Source organism: Manis javanica, chromosome 2 (assembly GCF_040802235.1).
Source record: "Manis javanica isolate MJ-LG chromosome 2, MJ_LKY, whole genome shotgun sequence".
NCBI lineage: Eukaryota > Metazoa > Chordata > Mammalia > Pholidota > Manidae > Manis > Manis javanica.
The window spans coordinates 109664028-109686418 of NC_133157.1; the positions used below are offsets into that span (position 1 = coordinate 109664028).

At 39.2% G+C, this 22391-nt stretch overlaps 1 protein-coding gene across 16 annotated transcripts in view; it reads left to right on the forward strand.

The window, feature by feature from the left end:
- NEBL (nebulette) overlaps nt 1-13099 on the forward strand; it is a 325606-nt gene extending 312507 nt beyond the window's left edge. For 13 of the 16 annotated variants that reach the window (XM_037006061.2, XM_037006049.2, XM_037006047.2 and 10 more), the window contains 3 exons: nt 5970-6076; nt 7833-7996; nt 11021-13099. In XM_037006061.2, the coding sequence (XP_036861956.1) occupies nt 5970-6076; nt 7833-7996; nt 11021-11117 (368 nt within the window). In that variant the 3' untranslated portion in view covers nt 11118-13099. Of the gene's footprint in view, nt 1-5969; nt 6077-7832 lie in introns of all 16 variants that reach the window. The other 3 variants (XM_037006064.2, XM_037006063.2, XM_037006051.2) reach the window with 1 other exon arrangement.
- The last annotated feature ends 9292 nt before the right edge of the window (nt 13100-22391 follow it).

Consider the following 22391-nt stretch of genomic DNA (forward strand, 5'->3'; position numbering starts at 1 on the left):
ATACAGTACGTTTAGGTTTTTATGGATCAAACCTGATGTCCAAGTAGAATAATTGAGTGTGCATACATATTTACATTCCTTTCTTAAATATAAAACAGTAAAGTCACAGTGTTATCTTTGTAGTCACAGATTTCCCTGCTTTCCCCCAACTTCCTATTTCGTCCAGGTGCCCTCATCCTCCTGTTTCAAGTCCCAGGCTTGGATCCTGACTTCACAGGAACCATTTAACCATCTCCGTGGGCTGATGCAGCTGGGTGGCTGCTGTGTTTCTGCATGCTGGTTGGTCATTATCTCCAGGCTGTGGTCATGTGCTTCTTCTCTTGCTGCCAGATTTCCTACTCCTTACTGCCTAATCTGAATATATTCCTGATCTGCCCATCCCCCCCCTTTTCAGACATTCCTGTTCTTGATCTTTATACCCCATATACCTGCCCCATGTGTACTGAACTTGTTTACTCATCTGTCTCTCAAGTTTTTACCTAGATCCTGTCTAAATGTCTTTATAATTGTGTGCCTTCGACCCCAACGACCTGTTGCTCACCTCCCTGCCTGACTGTGACTCTTTATACCTGCCTATGTCTCCAGATCCAGCCACTGACCTTGAACTTACAGCTTGGGCTCTCGGAGATGCAGTGCATTCTCTACATTCATTTTTCCATATTTCCCTATCTTCAATTCATGTCAGGGACGCATTGAATCCATTTCATATGTGTTTATTGATTGAAAAAGAAAAAAAGAAATGTTATCCATTTCTGCTCCTCCAGATGTGTTATGGATATATTTATACAGTAAGTTTTATGGAATACCCTCTGAGTGACATAATAAGAGTTTCTTTCATTGTACTTGAATAATAAATCTTCTTACATAAGACAGATTTACACAATATTGGCAGTAGTATTCACTGAGGAAAATTGGGATTTGCTACAAGCTGACTTTTCAGGCACAGTGTTGAAATTTGTGTTCAGAAGCCAGTTCAGTGATATGGTTTACCCAAGTGAGAACAGTATCCCTGTCTACTTGCTACCCTTATGTTCTTTATTGATTTCACCTTCTCAAAGAACTGCCCCAAAGTATGTAGTTCTTCTCAGGAAACAACACATATATATCCATTCTGTACATTCCTGTTGTCTTGCCAATGGGTTTCAGCCCTGGGCAAGTTCACTATGGATTCAATGTGACCAAAGAAATGACAGCAGAACATTCTTGGAGTGAAAGGGTTATACCTAACTTTATTTCCACAGTGGCAGGTCAATCACTAAAATCCCATCCACTCAGAGTGAGTCTGCATACAGCATGCTGGTCTCCACCTCTAGGCCTCTCTACCTGCACAGCCATTCTCTGGGTCTCTCTGTCCTCGGCGCTGCCACCACTCCAGCCTCTGCTCTGCTCTCCTGCAGTCTTGCAGCCCTGCCACCATGTCGCCAGAGCACTGGGCAGAGCTCTTTATATAGAGTCAATAATGACATATTGCCTACACGTGTGTAGTGAGCGAGGCAACCAGGGCCAGGTGAGAATCGTGGCCACAGGAGCCTTCATTTTATGTACACCTGCATCTTGTTTTGTTTTGTCTGGGGCAGTAGCATGCACATGTACTGTAGACATAGTATGCATTTTGTGCATGAGAATATTTGAGGCTGAAATTATTTCATTTTCCCTCAGTGACAATCCTGTGTATATTTGTGGTTTGGGTTAGAGGTTCAAATTGGGAAGTTTATCCTGAATTATATACCTAAATGTTAGGAACGAATCAGAAAATAAACAAGTTGAAGCTCAAATCTAAATGTAGGAGGAAATTGGCTAAATTAGTCCAAAGTAAAATATCAGATCTTCTTAAATCTCAAGCTCTCTAGCTCTATTCAAACCACATCATGTCTTAGCTCAGTTCTGTAGGAGAACATTCACAGAATTTTCTGGAGAAAAAAACCAGTTAGCTTTGAAATCAAAATGCACAGCTTTTCTGGGCATGTGAGACTAGTTAAGTTTAACTGATGAGTAATTTAAGAAGTAACTAACTTTGTGCTTTTGTTCACTATTTAGGAACTGCAGAGTCCCAGAAAAATATTTTAGAAATTCTTACTTGAGTCAACTAAGTCAAATATATAAATGGCTCCCCCAAAATTCACATGTTGAAATCCTACCCCGCAAGGTGGTGGTATGAGGAGATGGGGCCTGTGGGAGGTGCTTAGATTGTGAGGGTGGAATCCTCAGGAAAAGGATTTAGTGTCCTTATAAAAGAGACTCCAGAGAGCAACCTCACTCCCTCCTGCCATGTCAGGACTCAGCAAAAAGACAGCCGTCTATGAATCAGGAAGCTGGTCCTCATTAGACACTGAACCTGCCAAAGCCTTGACCTTGGACTTCCCAGTCTGCAGAACTGTGATAAATAAATGTTTGTTGTTTAAGCCACTAGTCAATATTTTTTTATGCCAGTGCAGTCCTCTTCCTCTGCTTTCCCTCTCTAGGTCTGTCCCCCAAAGTGGGCTTCCTTTTGGGTACTTTTCTCCTTTCACTGTGGGTGTATTTCTTTGGTTTATTTACTCTGATCTTTGTGTGTTTCATCTATTTCCTTATTTTCCAGTTTCATTTGTGAAGCCTCTTGAAAATTGTTCTTCCCCCATTTTCACCTTCTGTTTTATGATCTTCATGCCTATTCATGCTTCTTTTTAACTTCTACTGTTGGAGTAAACATTAAATACAAAATGTTAGTACTGGCTGTTCGTAGAAAACTCTCTTGTGCACGAGAGGAAAAATTTTCATTTTATAAATGCTGCAGGACATGCAAATGGAGCCTGGAATCCTTAGAGCTTCAGTCAGCTTCCAGATCGCTTGTCAACCCATCTCACCAGTGTGAAATGAAAGTTGAGGCACACTTTTGTGTTTTGTCGTTGCCCTAGGATAACAAGAGCTGTTGTTTTGGGGCTTTGATGTTACTGAAATGAAAATCCCTCCATGGCAAGACTGTTGGGTTGGAAGTCTGTCCTGCCTTCGCCATCAGCCCTCTGTGCCAGCACCCATGGGATGTGACCACTGGTTTAATAGAGAGGGCAGTGTGAGTTTTCTTCTTTGACATGAAGGCCTTGTTTGTTGCAAAATTATCCTAACATCTGGATTTTGCAAAGCCCTTGGAATTCCATATTTTCACAGAAGAGATCTCATATACAGAATAGCTGTCTTCACCCAAATTTGTAAGAACGCAGTTTCAAAGGGTGGCTTTCAATTTCCTTTTGCTTCTTTTACCTGTGGTTCATAAAAAGCATTTGTGGAGCAAAACAATTACAAGGCTGTGTCTGTGCCTTTGTTAAGTTGACATTTGCTTTTAGTAAGTTGATGCTACTGGACTCTCAATTATGTTTTTCTGAAACCCTAATAGGAACAACCTAAAAACTCTTTTATTCTATCAGGAATAACGTAGATAACAAGGCTTGATAACCCTAAAGCGACTGGCATTAGGTAATGCAGCCAGAGGAGATGGAAATAACCAATAAAGGCATGAAGAGGAACTGTATGGACCGGATAGATTGTATTTCCTCCCAGTTTCTCATTCTAAACTCTCCTGCTCTCTCCAACCCACACATATTGAGGGCAAATACATTATTCTTTTCCTGCTGTATTTGAAAATAGCTACATTCCCTTTGAGGGTCAGATTTGAGCAATTGAGTAGGCATGAATATACTTGATTTTTAAAAGCCAAAATGATAGAACACAGTTAAATAACATTGTTGAACTTTCAGGACGGATGAGCACGGAACTGGGATTTTGGTGTTCAAACTATGTAAATCTAAGCATATTACCTGCCTACTGCATCTGAGATAGCATATTTAATTTTTTTTCTCAATGTCTTTTCCTGATAGATTTTTTCCCCCAAATATTTTAAGATAGTTGTGCTTTACTATGTATATCAAAATTGACAGGTCACAGTTAAATAGTGTAACAAAGGATTAAAGGCTTATTTTTTTATTTTAAGTAAGTTGATGGGGTTATTTACTTAATATTTATAATTTATAAATAGATTAATATAATAATTAATGATGAAATGGCTTGTTTAAATGGCCCAAGTTCAGGACTGCCAGTCTGGGGAATGCAATTGGAGTTGTTGACTTCTGCAGTTACCTGGAAATGCCCACCGTGTGCAAAGCCATTTCTTTAAATGGGCAAAGGGCAGATGTCCAAGGCTATCACTGCTCTGGGAGGGCGATTGTTTCTATCACTTCCCTCCTCTTACACTTGGCATGCCTTGAATATAGTGGACAGCAGTAATCAGTTAAATTCATGGAGGCTTACTAAGTGACAGGCAATACGGTGAGTCCTCTGAGCACATAACTTATGTAATCAATGTTTGCAGAGAACTTAGGGAATGAATAAATGATTGATCAATGCTTCCAGCTTCCAACACCCAGAAGAGGCTCTTTTCGTTAGCTAATTAAGTGGGCCTAGATACGGGAATTCCATTATTTTTCCTTTGTGAGTGAATTTTGACAATATCCTTCACATTTCAGCATGAAATATTTAAATTGAGTTGATAATGTTAAAAAGTGCTATTTTCTGAAGTATTGGATATTCAATGCTTTCATAACTTTTTAATATACTACAATCCAAGTAAAGAGCTTGGCAGTTTCTCTTTGATGTCACATCTAGACATTAAGTAAATACAATTTGTAACAACATTGTAATATGAATTAATTGAAGAACTGTGTAAAAAAATCCCCATTCAGGCTCATATCATCATCATCTGGAGAGCACATTAATGATTTGTAATTTTCTGATGATTGACCTTTAAAGTTTGATGTTTTCACATATAATTAGAATGAACACACACTTAATAAAATATTAATAAATCATAATACCCAATAATTATATCTGCTTAATTCTTTTATTGTAAAATCTATCCTGAATAAATCTTTGAATTACTTTATATATTCAATCTGATTGAACAAAAAAGACAACCTATTATTGATTTTTATAGCACATATATCATACAAGTTTTACTAATGTATCATGTAATTATTTAGGTGAATAAATACCCTCCTTTACCTAGCATGCTGCTAAAATATCCTCCTTTAAAGCCCATGCTTTTTGGTTGCAAACACTTCTACATCCTAACAGAGAGACACAGACTTAAGCAAATATCTACTGGTTTTGTGGGGTTTTTAAACTAGCTTCTGTGATGATTTCTCTAGAATTCAGTGTGTTTTTCAAAACAGGAACTATGTCTTTTGAATGTCATAATTAGTGGTGAGAACAGCACAGAGTGAGTGAATATTATTTTGATACTTTCTTTTTTGATAGAAGAAAAATGTTTATAAAATTATTTACCTGGTTTGGTTTCTCAGGCTTTTGTAATCTATTTGGCCAACTTACTTAGTCTTAACTTACAGCCAAAATAAAATGGAGAACTTACATATTTTAAATAAAGTTTCCTCTTAAGCATATAAACTTATTACTAACTACTAAACAAATACATGCTGTATTTACCATCATTGTAAAGGTAACATTCAACTCTGTTTCTCAAAAATTGAGAGCATCCTGTTATATAAATATCCTGTAAAAGCATTTATACTCTGTCATTGATTTGACAATCCTTCTAAATACCTTTAAATTTTTATTTTCATTTTGGAAAATGAGAGGATCACATGGTCAAGTGAAAACATAATTTTGTTTAAGAGATTACTGGAAATTTTTGTTTGGTATTTGTGTTGTTTTAACATAGTATCTGCAATAGAGTAATACAAATTGTTCTAATATATTTTAAGTGCATGTTAAGTTGATTTTCTATACATGTCCTTAATTGCTGAAATTTATACTAATCTGGAGATCACTTATAACCTCATTACCTAAATGTTGTATGACACTGAAAAGAACACTTTGTTTCAGAAGATTTGAGCAGAGCATGAAGTCACCTGAGGGCCTGGGAGGAGGACTTTGAGTCTTGCTGTAAGAAATATTTGAGTGTGTCTATGTTTAATGCACAGCACCTGTCCTTCCTGGAGCCTACCAGCAGAGCCATTCCCAGGGCTATGGGTACGCGCACCAGACCAGCCTGTCATCTGTACGGTCAATGCAGCATTCACCAAATCTTGTAAGTATCAACTTGAGGGGTTCTTTCTTCCCTGCCCTTTCCATTTCATCTCCAAAATATAGATACATGTGGAAGAGAGTTGAATTGAATATTGTACATTTTCACATAAGGATACACGTTGCCATTTGTGTGACCCATTCATGTTAGAAGGAAGCAAAAGACTAATGAAAACTGTAAGCAGTACAAAGAATCAACCAGTACAATATCTAATTGTTACCTCATGATTGGCATTAACCAACTGTGATCTTCATTCAGGTCTAAAAAGCATAAATATTTGGTTATATTAACTGATTAATCTTGATGTTAATAAAAATGGCCAACAAAATCTAAATGACATAGCCAGTGAATGTCTTCAAAACCTTGTATTGGAAATCCTGAAGTACTGATTCATTCTTTAACGTTTGGAGGCAGTACTCAAGGTCATTTAGCAAATGTGGGGTCTCATGCTAAAACTGTGTCTCCAAGCTGCTGACAGTCACTTGGCTTTTGCCTGAGCACTTAGACACAGTTGGCCCTTCTCATCTTCAATTGCTCTTAAGTTCTTTGTGTCTCAGTTCTATTGAAGTATCTGTGAAGTTCTATTTCCTCAGTCTATAAATTTACATGATTTTGATATTGTCTGATGTAAAAATGAACTAAATTCTTGGCTGTAAATGAAAACAAATATAGTAAAACTCAATTATATCTTGTATATTAGCCCCTTATCAGATATGTGATTTGCAAATATTTTATCCCATTTGGTAGGTTGTCTTTTCATTTTGTTGGTGGTTTCCTTTCCTGTGCAGAAGCTCTTTAGTTAGATGTAGTACCATGTTCAGAAAAAGCTTTTGGTGTCAAATGCAGAAAGTTATTGCCAAGACATGTCAAGAAACCTATTTTTTTTTTCTAGGAGTTATATGGTTTCAGGTCTATGTTCAATCCTTCAATCCATTCTGAGTTAACTTTTGTGTAGATGCAAGATAGTGATACAGTTTCATTCTTTCACACATAGCTGTCCAATTACTGAAGAGACTCTCCTTTCCCGGTTGTATATATTTGCCTCCTTTGTCATTAATAATATAAAGACCATGTATACATGGGCTTATTTCTGGGCTCTCTGTTCTGTTCCATTGATCTATATGTCTGTTTTTATGCCAATACCACACTGTTTTGACTACTATAGTTTTACAATGTAGCTTGAAGTCAGGAAGTGAAAAATTTCCACATTATAACAAGATTTAGTTATATATACCTCAATATTCAGAACATTTATATGCTAAATTTCTATCACTGTGATACAAAACCCTATAAAATGAGTAAATTATGGATATTTTTTCTTTTACTTGTATTATATATTTTTAAGAGGGAACAAACAGGCTTAGTATCCAGTTTAAGCAAAGTCTGTTGCCTCTGCCAGGGTACGTGTGGCGGTGACATGGATCTGTCTGCCATTATGTCGGGTTTTCTCTGAAGATTGTGGAATAGGAGAGAACCTACATAATCTTGGGGTTATCTGAAGCTGGAGGTAGTTGGGTTTTGATGGGCTAGCTAATCTATTTATGGCATTCTCTGGCCCCCAAATATCATTCTTTTTGCTAGACTAGTGTATGTAAACACAGGATAGACACTAGGCTCTGGTTTGCAGATCGTCAGAAATAAATGTGCTTGAAAATCTTCCTAGTACTTACTTTATGTGCAGGTTGGCTTGTTGTGATTGGCATCTGTGGGGGTGACTTTTCTCTGTCTGTGGCATGTTACCTGTTCCTTCTTTTCTCAGAGGACCTACCGAGCCATGTACGATTACAGTGCCCAGGACGAAGATGAAGTCTCCTTCCGGGATGGCGACTACATTGTCAACGTGCAGCCCATCGATGACGGCTGGATGTATGGCACAGTGCAGAGAACTGGGAAGACGGGGATGCTCCCAGCGAATTACATTGAGTTTGTTAATTAATTATTTCTCCTTGTCCTCTGAGCTTGATTCTAATGTATACTAAATCTAACCTTTTTAAAAGATAGAAGATACTTTTAAGACAACTTGGCAGTTATTTTACAATAATCGCTCCTTATGTTGACAATTAGATACACAGGCACCAGGAAGAAGGAATGACTCCTCGGCTGAAAACAGCAGCATTTTCAGTAAATCCTACAAACAAAATAAATAGGTCTGGAGACCTGGTGCTGCTAATTGTGTTAATGGTTTCCTTTGATTGACTATTGAACCCTTCTGGGAAATGTATTTTTGTAGACTTTAATAGTGATGTTGATTGTCCCTTAAATGTAACAAGTATATGAAACTTCTTAGCTGTCATTTTGGAATCAGCAGAAGCCAGTTCTTTTAATTCAGTAACACAGCCAATGATACAAAAACTGTGTAGCTTTCAAATCATTAGAGAATTTTCAATTCAAGTGAAATTTGCCTGTTACAATAAATGTAAGCAGTGGCAGATTGACAGTTTGGTTAAATTTATATTGACTGGTGACTTTAGGGACTTAGAAGCTTCTACCAAACAAAGAAATGTCTTTGTTCCCTGGGCCAACTTGAGTCTATTTCTTTCTCATTTGTACCAAGGTATATCCTACTGTCCATTTACATTCTGTGCTCCCAAGTATATGCTTGATTTCACAGGCTGTTAGGACCAACTAAGTTCACAGCTACTCTGCAAAGGGCAAATTTTAAGGTCACCTATATTATTTCCCTAATAGCCTTTACCCTGTTGCATGTCATGTAGGTTTGAGCTTCTGTAACATAGGCAGCTGCACTGCCATTCCTGTTATGAAAGCAAAAAATGTGGCTGACATCTAAAAGCCCTTTCCTCTAGTTGCCAACTCATCAGAAAAATGTATTTTGAAAAGTTGCTTGAGATTCTCCTGCTGCATTGCACCCTAGTTGTGAAGGATTTACACCTTAGGAAATAGGCATATACTCTAGTACATAAGTGATTTAAGTGTTTATTGAACAGCTTTCAGTAACTTAGTGCTGCTACTGATTTAAAAATAGAGAAAACAAGAGCCAGAGACAAAGGGGGACATGAAGTGTCCTGGGGAAGGCCAGAACCCACAGTTACCAACTCCACATGGAGAGAGACCCAATCTGGTTTCCTATTTTAGAAGATGGCAGTCAGATTGGAAAGGAAATCTAGCCACTGAAACCAGTTAATGAAAAGACTTCCTTTCCATGATTTGGGCAAGACAGGAATGGCATAAGAGACTTCAGGTCCAGGTCCAAGAGGCTGTTCATGAAAAAAATTGTCATCACATTTTGATTTTCAAGTGCATGACCTTGCAGACTGACCTTGCAGACTGTTAGTGGATTCACAGCTCTGACTGCCGCCCTTGCTGGTGGGTTATGGTTTTCTCTGCAGTCTGCAGCCAAGACCACCATCGAGATTAACGTCCAGCAGCAGCTCTGTGTTTTTCTGATTGTGCCATTTATTGGGACCTGCAACAGGGTAGTGTTCAGGTAGGGTCTGATGCTGTAGTTGCGATGAAACTGAAAAGGCAAGGTTACAAAAATGTCATGAAGTGTATGGGTCTTGAAGACATCTCCTTACATAAAACATTCAAAGAAATTAACAAAATGTCCTGTAAAATATTTTCTATTGAAATGTTTATGAGTCCAAAGACAAATGTTACTCATTTACATTTTTGAAAAGTTAGCACATACTTTTGAAAATCTGGTGTTATTTTATCTGTCTAAAAGAGTAAATACAATTTATTACCCTTAAACTGTACCTATGTGACACAGACATAAATTGAAAAGAGAAAAATTCAGGCAAATAACTAGAGATTTTTTTTTGAGGAGTTTTTACAGTTGGCCACATAACCTGCTTGACTGATTTTCTATCTTTGAAATGACCAGTCACAATTAAATTGATTACACCCACATCTGTTTTGATGTCTTGTTTAACAAACCTACAAAGGCAAGCTGAACTAGGAATAGTCTCACAAAAATGTCTCTGTATTAAAACTGATGGTGACCCCAACCGACCACTTTTTGTCATTATAAAAAAAGAGTAGCGGTTCACTGAATTTGCAGATTAAATGTAGGACAGGTACAATTTTTGATAAATAGCACATTTATAGGAAACTCAAAGGAAACTGACTTGAAATGCTGATTATAGTCAGGAAAGTTACCATAAAGTAGCAGCTTGACATTTCATTGTTTTTCTCATCTGCTGATTTCAAAATCAGATTCACTGAATGTAGAGTCAATACTTACTTGGGAAATAAGTCTCTGAAAATTTTAAGCTCCACATGGTATTTGCATAGCAAGATGTTTCTGTTGCCAGCCTTTCAGAATTAAAGTCCAATCAGAATTTAACTAGACGGCAGTTACTTTACAATAAAGACTGAGGGAGATCAAGATGTCACATGCTCCCGAAACTGTAACTTGATGGTGTTGTCATGTTACTAAAGCTGGTCAGGATTTTAAGCATCTCAGCAGAAATATAGGGAACAGATAAGTTTAATACCAAAGTGCAATTTTTATAGCATCATTTTTCAAACTACATTCTTGAGCAATTTTCCCACTTTCCACATGCCGCCTTACCTTCAATTTGGCAACAGGTATTTCCCATGTAACACTGGAAGCTAAAGAGGGGTTTAAAAATGAAGTCTTTTTAAAACTCAAGTTAAAAAGACTGAAAATGCCCATGCACGGAGCACGTGCATGTGATTTTCTAAATCTGATGTGTTCTCAAGCCTGATGAAAGCACAAGGGCAATTTGATAGCTTTTAAAAGGTTCCCAAACCGTTTGTGGATCATATATCTCTTGAGAAATGGACAGCAACAAATATATTGCTATTGTTGTAGTTTTTGTAGTCAACCTTTCTACTAATTCTTGTTCTCTAGGAAATCTTTCTTTCTAATCTGTGGCAAAACAAATTCTTCATTGTCCTCTTTTTATTGTTTACACCCCCCCCAACCCCCACCGGTGTTTGAAATTCTTACCTGGTCGTCAGATCGCCACGCGGCGTTTCCTCAGGCTTCTCCCTGCTCCGCAGACCGCACGGGGTTTCCAAGCACAATTCCACAAGCAGCTGGTATGAATACAGATGAGATTAGACCTCTAGGTTCATGGCTTGAAGATGATGAAGATACAGTTTTGCCAGTTTTACTGCAGTCTGACTCTCCTCATCCTCTCCTTTTTCTGTTGGGCTCGATGACGCTCTGGAAGTTGGGAAGCCGACTTGTCTAAAACAAACAGTGCAGTTTAAGGCGATGCATCTCCTTGTCCTGTTCATTCATCTCCAGAGGAATGTTTTTAATGAAAAAATAAAGAAAATGTGTTGATCCTTTAATAACACATCCCTCCATAAAGTGGATAGAGTTTTATACCAAAATTATAATATAAACATATAAAAATATAGGTGCCTTTCTGATTAACCTTGTTTATCCATTACAATTTTGGAAAGAAAACCAAGCAAGCATGTTTCTGCCTATTCTATAGTAATATTTTATGATACATGTTTGGTATTTTTGGAGCAGGGAACTGAGATGTCCCTGACAGATAGGAAAAGTGATAACTGATTTATTTTACCTCTAAAGATTTAGAACTTTAGAAAATATTTCTTGCATCTATTTCTGAAAGGTTCTTTGTGGATTTTTTATGTAGTGAAGATGCATAAACATTAACTTTAGGTTTGAGATTTAAAGTACCTGTTGTAACATATAAGGCTTATAGTATGAGGCTGAATTCATTACAGAAGATGAAATTCACTTCATAAATTCATTCTACCTTGGCTGTTTGCTTTGGTAATCTCAAAGTGGCTAGGGTACGGTATTTGGTGTAATGTGATGTGGAGTTGAGAAACTGAAGTTAAATAAGAAGCTGTGTATCTGTTAAGAATGCTAACAGGAAAGCCTATTTTGAAACATGAAGTATTCCATGCCCACTAGGGTCCCTTCCAGGCAACTAATTGTCAACTACTGATGATAAAAAAACATCAAGATATTGTGTGATACTTCTGTGGCCATCATTCCTTGATGCTTAGACTGCTGGAATCCACAAGCCTAAAATGATCCCCAGGGCAAATTTCCTCCCCAGTTATCCATATTACTTCAGTATATTCAGGGGAATTCCATATGCTTTTCGTGTTTGAGATATGGTATCCAGTTTGCATAGTATACTCTTCTTTGTAATCCTGTTGCTGTTAAGAATTATTTACTTTAAAGGAAAAGAGAAAACTGCATCACAGTCGCATCCTTCGGTGTCCATACAATGAATGGCTGAGCGTTTAGAAGCGCACGGAGTATGTTATAGGCATGGTGTGGAACTGTTTGATCTGTGATAAAAATGCAACATTGAATCATTGTGCAGTTTGGCTTCTGTCTGCTTCAAAATAGGTAGAATTGTGGTTGATTACTTTGCAGAATTGTACTAACTTTGAAAGTACACAGTTCTGAAGGAAACAATGTTTTTAAAACAAAGGGGCTTACAGAATGATAAACTGTTATTGTTATAATTTGGCTTTTGTTATGCAAGTTGTTAACACCAGCTATTAAAATATATTTTAGTAGAAATGCTTTAATTTACATTTTTTTCCTCTACACTGTGAATCTTTAAGCCTTGGTGGACTAGAGCAACATCATGCTGCCCAGAGGGCTAAACCTATGCAAACTAGTTCACATTTTAGTGGATGTCACAGTACTTGTGTAGTAAGGCATTATTTTCCCCTGTATATTGTACAGCAGCACTGAACTAACACCTTAAGCCTAGCAACATGTATGTATGGTACAGTCACTCACAAATTCTTTAAGGCTACCCTAATTGTTAGTATTATTATTGTTTAAAAGCAAATCACTGACTTATCTATTAAAACTACTAAATGATGTCAGAACAAGAATGTCAGATGGATACACTGACCATGGCTTCGATGTGGTTACCACCAGTGTTCTCCTATGATAGACTGCGTTCTCAGATGCATTCTCTCCAGGGTATTGTTAGTCTGTGTCTTCTTTCTGTATTTGTAAAACATAACGCTTTAATTTCCTATCTCTACACACTTGGTTTGCTTAAATAAATGCAGGATGTAACAAAATGGTTCTACTTCTTGGTTCTCACCTTGGGTTCTCGGAGCATGGGTCATTGCTGATTCCTCGGGTGTTCGGTTTATTGTGACAATTCACATAAAATCCCCCTTCTTTTTCTTAAATAGCCCACATGAAAGCAAACCCTTAGTGTGCTTCCATTAGTGAGTCATTCAAAATGTGCCTTCGCCCCCAAATAAACTTAGTTTTAAATGATAACAGTATTTATGCTGCTTCAGGCTCAGTTTCTTTCTGATTTCATATCACAGTACTTCAATAATACATCCTTGTAGTTCACTTCTTTCAAGATTAAATTCCTCATATGTCCTCAATAATGCAATTTTAACTTTCTTGTATTTGTAAGATGAAAGAAATGGCTTGAAGCAAAGGAAAGAAGATGTAAAAACTGACTACATGAAATGGGAAGATGCTCTTATTTCTCAGCTAAGAATGGCTCATTTATCATAGAACAGAATTGCTTTTTTCCCCTAATTTTCCCATAGTTGGAAGAAATAAGGAAGGCCCTGTTTTTATCCTCATATAAATCTATTGAGACTAGGATCTTAGCCTTATTGTGTCATTTTGTAAAAGTTCCTCTATAACAAAAAAAAGGTACACCAGTCCTCCTAATTATAAATTGATAAACTTTGCAGCTACACTTACACATAGAGTAAACAATTCTTCTTAATCTTGAATTTTCTGTTATTCATCCTCCAAAAGTATGAAATAAATATTTATATATTAATCATCAAACATATCGATGATATTTCAAATTGCAATACAGCTCATTTATTTATTTGAAGAATTTACTGTCTTTCCTCCCTCCACAAAGTTTTCCCCTGCATGATAATAAACTTACTCTTTGGAACCCAAGCCACAGAGACAAGAATAACTTTGTGAGTTTTTTTTTTTCCTGAGCTAAAATAATTTAGGTTTAGAATATTCTATGCTTATACTATTATTAACTTAAAAATTTGTGAAGTTAGTTTTACAGGTGATTGAGACATGACCACCAGAAGTCTATCAAATAACTTTACAAAAATACTCAGACATAATAGATTAAAAAGTAGGTGAAAGGAAAGGTTTATTCCTTTCTTTATGTAATCTGCATCTCCTACACAGAGAGACTGAACAAGAGTTTTGTGGTGGCAGAAAACTGGATATGGTCCAAATGTGAACTCAACAACTTTCTGCAGTTCTAAGAATTCTCAGGCCTTTCTCTACTGTATTTGTATTTGGGAGCTGCAGAGTTATGAAAAATAGAATGAGAAAATGGATTTAAAGGGTGAAAAGTCAATATTAGAAGAAAGGACCCAGTTGCTGATTTTGTGTTTATACCATGACATTTTGATCTTGGCCACTCTTGGCTTCTTTTTCTTAAATAGCCCACATGAAAGGGAGTAGTAGGCTGACGCAGAGAAATGAGCACCTTCGAACTCCTGTGAAAATGAGGAACTTTACTGCACCCCAAATTACTTGATAGATTTCTCTTTAAATGAACTTGTTTCTTGTTCTTGACTTGGAATAGCCACACTTACTGCCTTTTTCCTGAGGGTTGCTTCCCCAGGCCCTGTGCCTACATTAGCTTTTGTTATCTCTTGTAACCTCACCTCTCCGGCACAGCCAACTGGATTGAGGTGGCCCCTTTCTAGGCAGCCCAGGAGCCCTTGACGGGTGGTGGGTGGCAGGGGCAGGGAGTGCGCACAAGAACTTGGTCTGGCGGGGGTGTTGGTGACTGAATTGGTGCAAATCTCCCTGAAGAGCCTGAATTCACAATATAAAGTGAGTTGGTTAACTGAATACAGAAAGCTGAATATAGAAAAAGAAGGAAGAAGTCAGGAATAAGCATAAGCTGTGAGTTGCCAGGAAGCCTGAGCAAGAAAAAGCCAGGAGGCAGAGAAAAGGTATTTAGGGTAGAGGAAGTAAAAGGTAAAGTAGATGGTTGGTATTTCCATGAGCCCATAGAGATGGGAAGAAGAGGTGCCTTGGTGATGTGCTGAGAACACCAGGCAGGCCGCATCCATGTCAGATGTGTGAGGCACCGTCCTACTGCCACATGGACGCCACCTCCTCTTATCTTGACAAGGAACAGGTCTAATGAATGCTGGAAAGGCTTGCATGATATCCCGCAAATGAAACGTAAGTGGCAGATGTGACTGAAATGCCAGTTGCATTGTCACAGTTCAAATATTCCAAGGTTGTCTTAAATAATTTCATGGTATTTGCCTTATACATTGTATATATAATTGAAAGTCATTTTAGCTGGAAGTTGTTTCCCTGGGCCCTATGAAGGATATCATACTAATAGCAAATGAATTCAACTTCAACCAGTGGGTATGCATGAAGACAAGGTTGGGGGTTTAGAAGAATGTTCTCACTGATTTCTAAACGTTTGGCAAAGAACCAGAGAATCGCTGGGGCCGCCTTGCAGAGTGGCATAGGGACTGGTGTTTCAGGGTTGAAAAAGGAATTGTTTTTGCAGAGGTTCCAGAAACACCTAATTCTTACAGATTTACTTGGTGGTAGTTCTTGATTAAGAAGGATGAAGCAGTAATTGTGACTTTTTCATTCATCATATATTTATTTTCAGTTTCTGTGGTCAAGCAGAAGACAGATGCTTTCCTCAGCAAACTTATACATACTGCTTAGGGGACACTGATATTAGATAACTAAGGATTCACATTTATAATGCTCACGTGTACTTGTATATACACTTACACAGCTAACTTCTTACTTGCAGATTAAGAGATGGTGTGAAAGGGGAGGCCAGGGAACCCCTAGTTCCTAGAACTGGGGAGGGGTGAATGGTTAGCTTGGGAGGGTGGGCAAAGCTTCTTTGCAAAACTGTTTTGAACTGAGTGTTAATGGCTGTGCTCAGCGCATCTCTGTCCATCTAACCATCAGAGCGTATTTGTCCATCTAAGACACCTGGGAACATTTAGTCATCAGCAGTTAGTAATAGAAATACCCCAGGGTTCTGCCAAATTTTAATTTAAGTAACCATGGCAGGTTTTCATAATTTTAATAATATTACATTCCTTGTGGACAAAAGCCAGGTATGCACATGCATGCATTCATGTGTATGTGCAGCCCTTTTATTATTGTAGTTAATGAATATTACTCTAATTGTGAACTTAAAAAAATTCCAGCAGGCTGCGAAGAGTTAATTATCTGCCGAAAGTTTTACAGATGTGAACTACTTCACTTCCTTTTTTGGATAATTGGTTATTAGGCAGGCTTTCCTGTGTCCTTCCTTCCTCCCTGAGTATTTTTGGAAAGTGTGTGTGTCCTGGAGTTCATTGTTATGCAGCCTGCAGCAGAGCCATTGATTAAAATGCTCTTCTCTCCCACTTTAAATTTGACAGATTTGGGAGTTGCCATTCCCATCTAATATGTGATATGAGTTAGATTTGCTATGCCAACTGGACAACATGGAAAAATTACACACACTGCAAGAAAACTGTTGGTAATTATTTACAATAAGTCCTTGCTCTGAGGTAAATAATTGCTGTGTTTATAGAATTCTAACATGAGGAGGAGGAGCCAAGATGGCTGCATGAGTAGGGCAGCGGAAATCTCCTTCCAAAATGATATATATTTTTGAAAATACAACAAATACAATTATTACTAAAAGAAAGACCAGTGAATACAGTACAACAGCCAGGCTACATCTACATCTGCGAGAACTCAGCACTTCATGAAGGGGGTAAGATAGAAGCCATGGCCCAGCGGGACCCAAGCACTCCCCCAACCCCAGCTCCCAGGTAGGAGGAAAGGAGTTGGAGCAGAGAGGGAGTGGAAGCACAGGACTGCTAAATAACCAGCCCTAGTCATCTGCACTGGGAGCACAGACACACATTGCATGGTGTGCTGGATATTAGGGAAATGGAAAAGTAAAACCTGTGAGCGGGTCCCCACAGCTGGCTCCCCTGGGACAAAAGAAAAGCGAGTGCTTTTTGAAAGTCTTAAAGGGACAGGCACCTCGTAGCTGGATGGAAGCATCCCAGCACACTCAACCCAGCAGGCTGGGAATTCTGAGGAACTTCGGGTGCCCCAGCCTCCTGGGTGGCAACACACCCCTGAAGCCCCTCACAGTGATAGGCAGCCTGCCAGTCATTCCCCCTGCTGGCGTGGCTCTTACACAGTGGACAAGCACCCTGAGAGGTGCCACTCATGCCCATGGAAGTGGAGCAGCTGGAGAGCAGCCATGCCCACAGCAACCACCCAGAATCTACTCCTGGCACGCAGCCACGCAGGCAAGACCCAGAGGCCACCACTGTTGCTCAGCTGCCTGGTGCAGGCAGAGGAAAAAGGGGCAAGGTGTGAAGGAGTGCTGTTCCTGCAGGAGAGCACACCTAGCGTGCCTGCCACTCCCCACAGAGCTCTGGGCTGCCCTGACAGTGACTCCACACATGGCAGCTCAGGGGATTAACCCGGAGACTGCTCCACATGTGTGGGTAACCAACACAGGCAGCGGAGAAGGGCAAGGTGACCAACAAGCAGGAAAGGACTTTGTTCTCCCAGCTGACACACGCGCTACCTGCCTACAGCTACCGCTATCGCCATGAAGAGGCAGAAGAATTTGCTCCAGCCCAGAATTACCCAGACAACCCCCAAGAGAGGGCCTGGGGACATAGATTTAATCAATCTTCCTGAAAAAGAATTCAAAATAAAGGTCATAACCATGCTGATGGACCTGCAGAGAAATATGCAAGAGATAAAGGATCAAGTTGGGAGGGAGAATACAGAAATAATACAATCTCTGGAAGGACTTAAGAGCAGACTGGATGAGATGCAAGAGGCCGTTAATGGAATAGAATTCAGAGAACAGGAACACAGGGAAGCTGAGACAGAGAGAGATAAAAGGATCCCCAGGAATGAAAGAATATTAAGAGAACTGTGTGACCAATCCAAATGGAACAATATTTGCATTATAGGAGTACCAGAGGAAGAAGAGAGAGAAAAAGGGATAGAAAGTGTCTTTGAAGAAATAATTGCTGAAAACTTCCCCAAATTGGGGGAGGAAATAGTCTCCCAGACCATGGAAGCCCACAGAACCCCCAACACAAGGTACCCAAGGAGGACAACACCAAGACATATAATAATTAAAATGGCAAGGATCAAAGACAAGGACAGAGCATTAAAGGCAGCCAGAGAGAGAAAAAAGGTCACCTACAAAGGAAAACCCATCAGGCTATCATCAAACTTCTCAACAGAAACCTTATAGGTCAAAAGAGAATGGCATGATATATTTAAGGCAATGAAATAGAAGGGCCTTGAACCAAGAATACTGTATCCAGCATGATTATCATTCAAATATGAAGGAGGGATTAAACAATTCCCAGACAAGCAAAAGTTGAGAGAATTTGCCTCCCACAAACCACCTCTACAGGATATTTTAAAGGGACTGCTCTAAATGGAAGCACTCCTCAGGCTAAATAGATGTCAACAGAGAAAATAAAATCACAACAAAGAAAACAGGCCAACCAAATACTAACTAAAGGCAAAAAGTGAAATCAACTACTCACAAAAGCAGTCAAAGGAAACACAAAAGAGTACAGAATAAAACACTTAACATATAAAGAATAGAGGAGGAGGAATAAGAAGGGAGAGAAATAAAGAATCATCAGACTGTCTATAATATCTTAATAAGAGAGTTAGACAGTAAGATAGTAGAGAAGCTACCCTTAAACCTTCAGTAACTACGAATCTAAAGCCTGCAATGGCAATAAGTACATGTCTTTCAATAATCACCCTAAATGTAAATGGACTGAATGCACCAATCAAAAGACACAGAGTAATAGAATGGATAAAAAAGCAAGACCCATCTATATGCTGCTTACAAGGGAGACACCTCAAACCCAAAGACATAGACAGACTAAAAGTCAAGGGATGGAAAAAGATATTTCATGCAAACAATAGGGAGAAAAAAACAGGTGTTAAAGTACTGGTATCAGACAAAATAGACTTCAAAACAAAGAAAGTAACAAGAGATAAAGAAGGACATTACATAATGATAAAGGGGTCAGTTCAACAAGAGGATATAACCATTATAACTATATATGCACCCAATACAGGAGCACCAGCATATGTGAAACAAATACTAACAGAATTAAAGGAGGAAATAGAATGCAATGCATTCATTGTAGGAGACTTTAACACACCACTCACTCCAAAGGACAGATCCACCAGACAGAAAATAAGTAAGGACACAGAGGCACTGAACAACACACTAGAACAGATGGGTTTAACAGACATCTACAGAACTCTACACCCAAAAGCAGCAGGATACACATTCTTCTCAAGTGCACATGGAACATTTTCCAGAATAGACCACATACTAGGCCACAAAAAGAGCCTCAGTAAATTAAAAAAGATTGAAATTCTACCAACCAACTTCTCAGACCACAAGGCATTAAACTGGCCACAAAAAGAGCCTCAGTAAATTAAAAAAGATTGAAATTCTACCAACCAACTTCTCAGACCACAAGGCATTAAACTATAAATAAATTGTACAAAGAAAACAAAAAGGCTCACAAACACATGGAGGCTTAACAACATGCCCCTAAATAATCAATGAATCAATGACCAAATTAAAACAGAGATCAAGCAATATATGGAGACAAATGACAACAACAGCACAAAGCCCCAACTTCTGTGGGATGCAGTGAAGGCAGTTGTAAGAGGAAAGCATATAGCAATCCAGGCCTATTTAAGAAGGAAGAACAAACCCAAATGAATAGTCTAAAGTCACAATTATTGAAACTGGAAAAAGAAGAACAAATGAGGCCTGAAGACAGCAGAAGGAGGGACATAATAAAGATCAGAGAAGAAATAAATAAAATAGAGAAGAATTCTGACATGAATATTGAACTTCTGCCTCCTTGCACAGTCTGACACTGTTTGCACACTTTATGTGGGTACCCTCTCTCCATTTAAATTAATGATTGATAACACCTTGGATATATTTGGTTCCTTTAATAAAATGCTTGCTGTGGGGACACTCCTTGATGTTATGAAACATTTCCTGGATACATGTAGAGCTTTCTTTTAGAAAGAAATGTTTTGACTTTCAAGGTGGTGCCACAAAAAGTGACCTCTGAACCTTCACATCTTTTTGTTATGTTGGTTTTTTTTCAAAACGGTTCACACTAATGATCCATCTATAGTGTCCTATTTGTATTATAACAACACTTACTTTCTTGGGTTTGCAAATCATGTTCCCACTAGTTTGCATTAATTTTAGGGAGGTCCGGAGAAGAAGGGCCTGTAAATCTAGCAGGACAAACTTTTGTTATGTGATGCACATAACCATCCTTCTAGGCATGTCTGAGAATCAGCTCCTAAGGTCCAGGCAATGTGGCTCCTGTCTGCCTGCAGCCATCCTCCAGCTGGAAAAGCATGGGACAGGCACAGGGAGATTTTTCCTGTTTTCTGTGACCTATGTTCTAGGAAACCAGGGAAGCGGGGGAGAGGAAGTTTCTAATGATGACTCATTTTCAAAGCAGGCAAATAAAAATGCTAATAGTATAAGAACAATAATTAAATTATGCCAGCCTTAGTATCACTAAAAAGGTTTGTGTTCAAAGGATATCAAAACATTTTCAGAACTTCGAATGGGGCTTCTGGTCTGAAGCTGTTACTTGATCATACTGAGACCCTAAAATGGTAGTTTCATAATCTATAACCTTAAGACTGACAAATTCAATCTAATTATATTTATGCACAGATCAAAGATCTAGCTTATGACAGGAGTATGCAGCAGAATGAAGGCCTAGTGCCAAAATGACCATGTCAGGTGGGTGAATACCTGTGGGGCTGCCACCCCTCTGGGAGGGGAAGGGAGGAAGACAGGCATCGTGGCAGGGCCAGCCCGGAAGCTCCCAGTGTTTCACTTGGGTGAAAAACTCCAAAAGTTTTTAAGAAAGTTTTAGCTGCAAGTAGAATTGCATCTTTCAAAGTTATTTCAGTATCAGGAAGTAGAATCTCTCTGGGTTTATCTTCTCATAACTCTGCAATTTAGTGATATCCACAGAGTAATACTGCACCCAATGTGTAGCTCAGCCTTGGGGAAAGCTAGATTCTGAATGCATCTGGAAAATGTTACAAATTTCAAGTGAGTGCAAGCTGAGATACGTTCTATGAATTGAGGATTGTGGGATGCCCCAGTGTGTATATGGATTTTTTTAAAGCCCGAGAAGGTCATCTGAATTGAGGCGAGCTGCGTAGGTTCTATATTCTGCTGACTTTGGCGACCCTCACGTTTCTGAGGTGGATGAGTTTAGGCCAGCAACCCGGCTGACCTTCTCTGCACTTCCCCCTGAACTCATAGATTTTCAGGGGCAACAGAGACCTGTAGTCTGACTGCCCCCCACCTTTAGGAAGACATGGCCTGATTGTCTCATTTTATAGATCAGAGGAGACCAGGACCTGAGAGAACTGGTGACTTTGTGACAATTGAGCAGCAGATAAAGCCCAGGCTATGTCTGCTGCCACTCGGCCCCTTGCATTGCACCCTGCCTGCCTTGACGTGCTCCTGGTCCACTGGAGACTGGACCGGGGGCGTGAGCCCGAGCTGCAGGTGCCCATCGTGTTCCTTTAATGCCCCAACAGCTGCTTTGCTGCACAGCTGGGATTACCAAGGAAAGTGATCCCAGGCAGCCAGCTTTGATTACCCAAACCACAGCAAGGACGCTTGGGAGCAGAAGTAGTGATGGTGTGCAGACTCTCACATCGCCGGTTGGAAAGTCTGCCTCTCATTTCCTTTAAGACTCTGCAACTGTAAATGAAGATAAAAGGGGAACATAGTCTTCCAAGTCCTGCCAGGCAGTCTGACTACGCCCTCCTGTCCATGTCCGCCCATGCTCCTCCCAGCGAGACTGCAGTAGGCCAGTTAGGCAGCCCTGTCCAAACTTAAACCTCTTGCAGTTTGGGTAGTTAGACTGGCTCAGGACTTCTACCCAGTTTGTTTTTAAATGTCATTTCCACGAGCATTTTCTAAAACACCTAATGGATACCCAGTTGTGATGCTGGCCGGGTTCAGACGGACCAGTAAGATGAATCTGTGGCCTGTTCCCCTTCTCACTTGTGTGAAGCTGTCTTTTGCTTTCCCCCAACCTTCTATCGCATGCCTCCTGTTTCCTGTTTTTTAAACAATGTGTTGTTTCTCTACTTGAAAGAGCAATCCATCCTAATGATAAAGCATTCAGAGTACAAAGAAGAAAAAGTGACGGTATAAACTTACCATCAGAAATTATTGGTGTTCATGTGTATCCTTGCAGAGTATTTAGATATATATCTGCA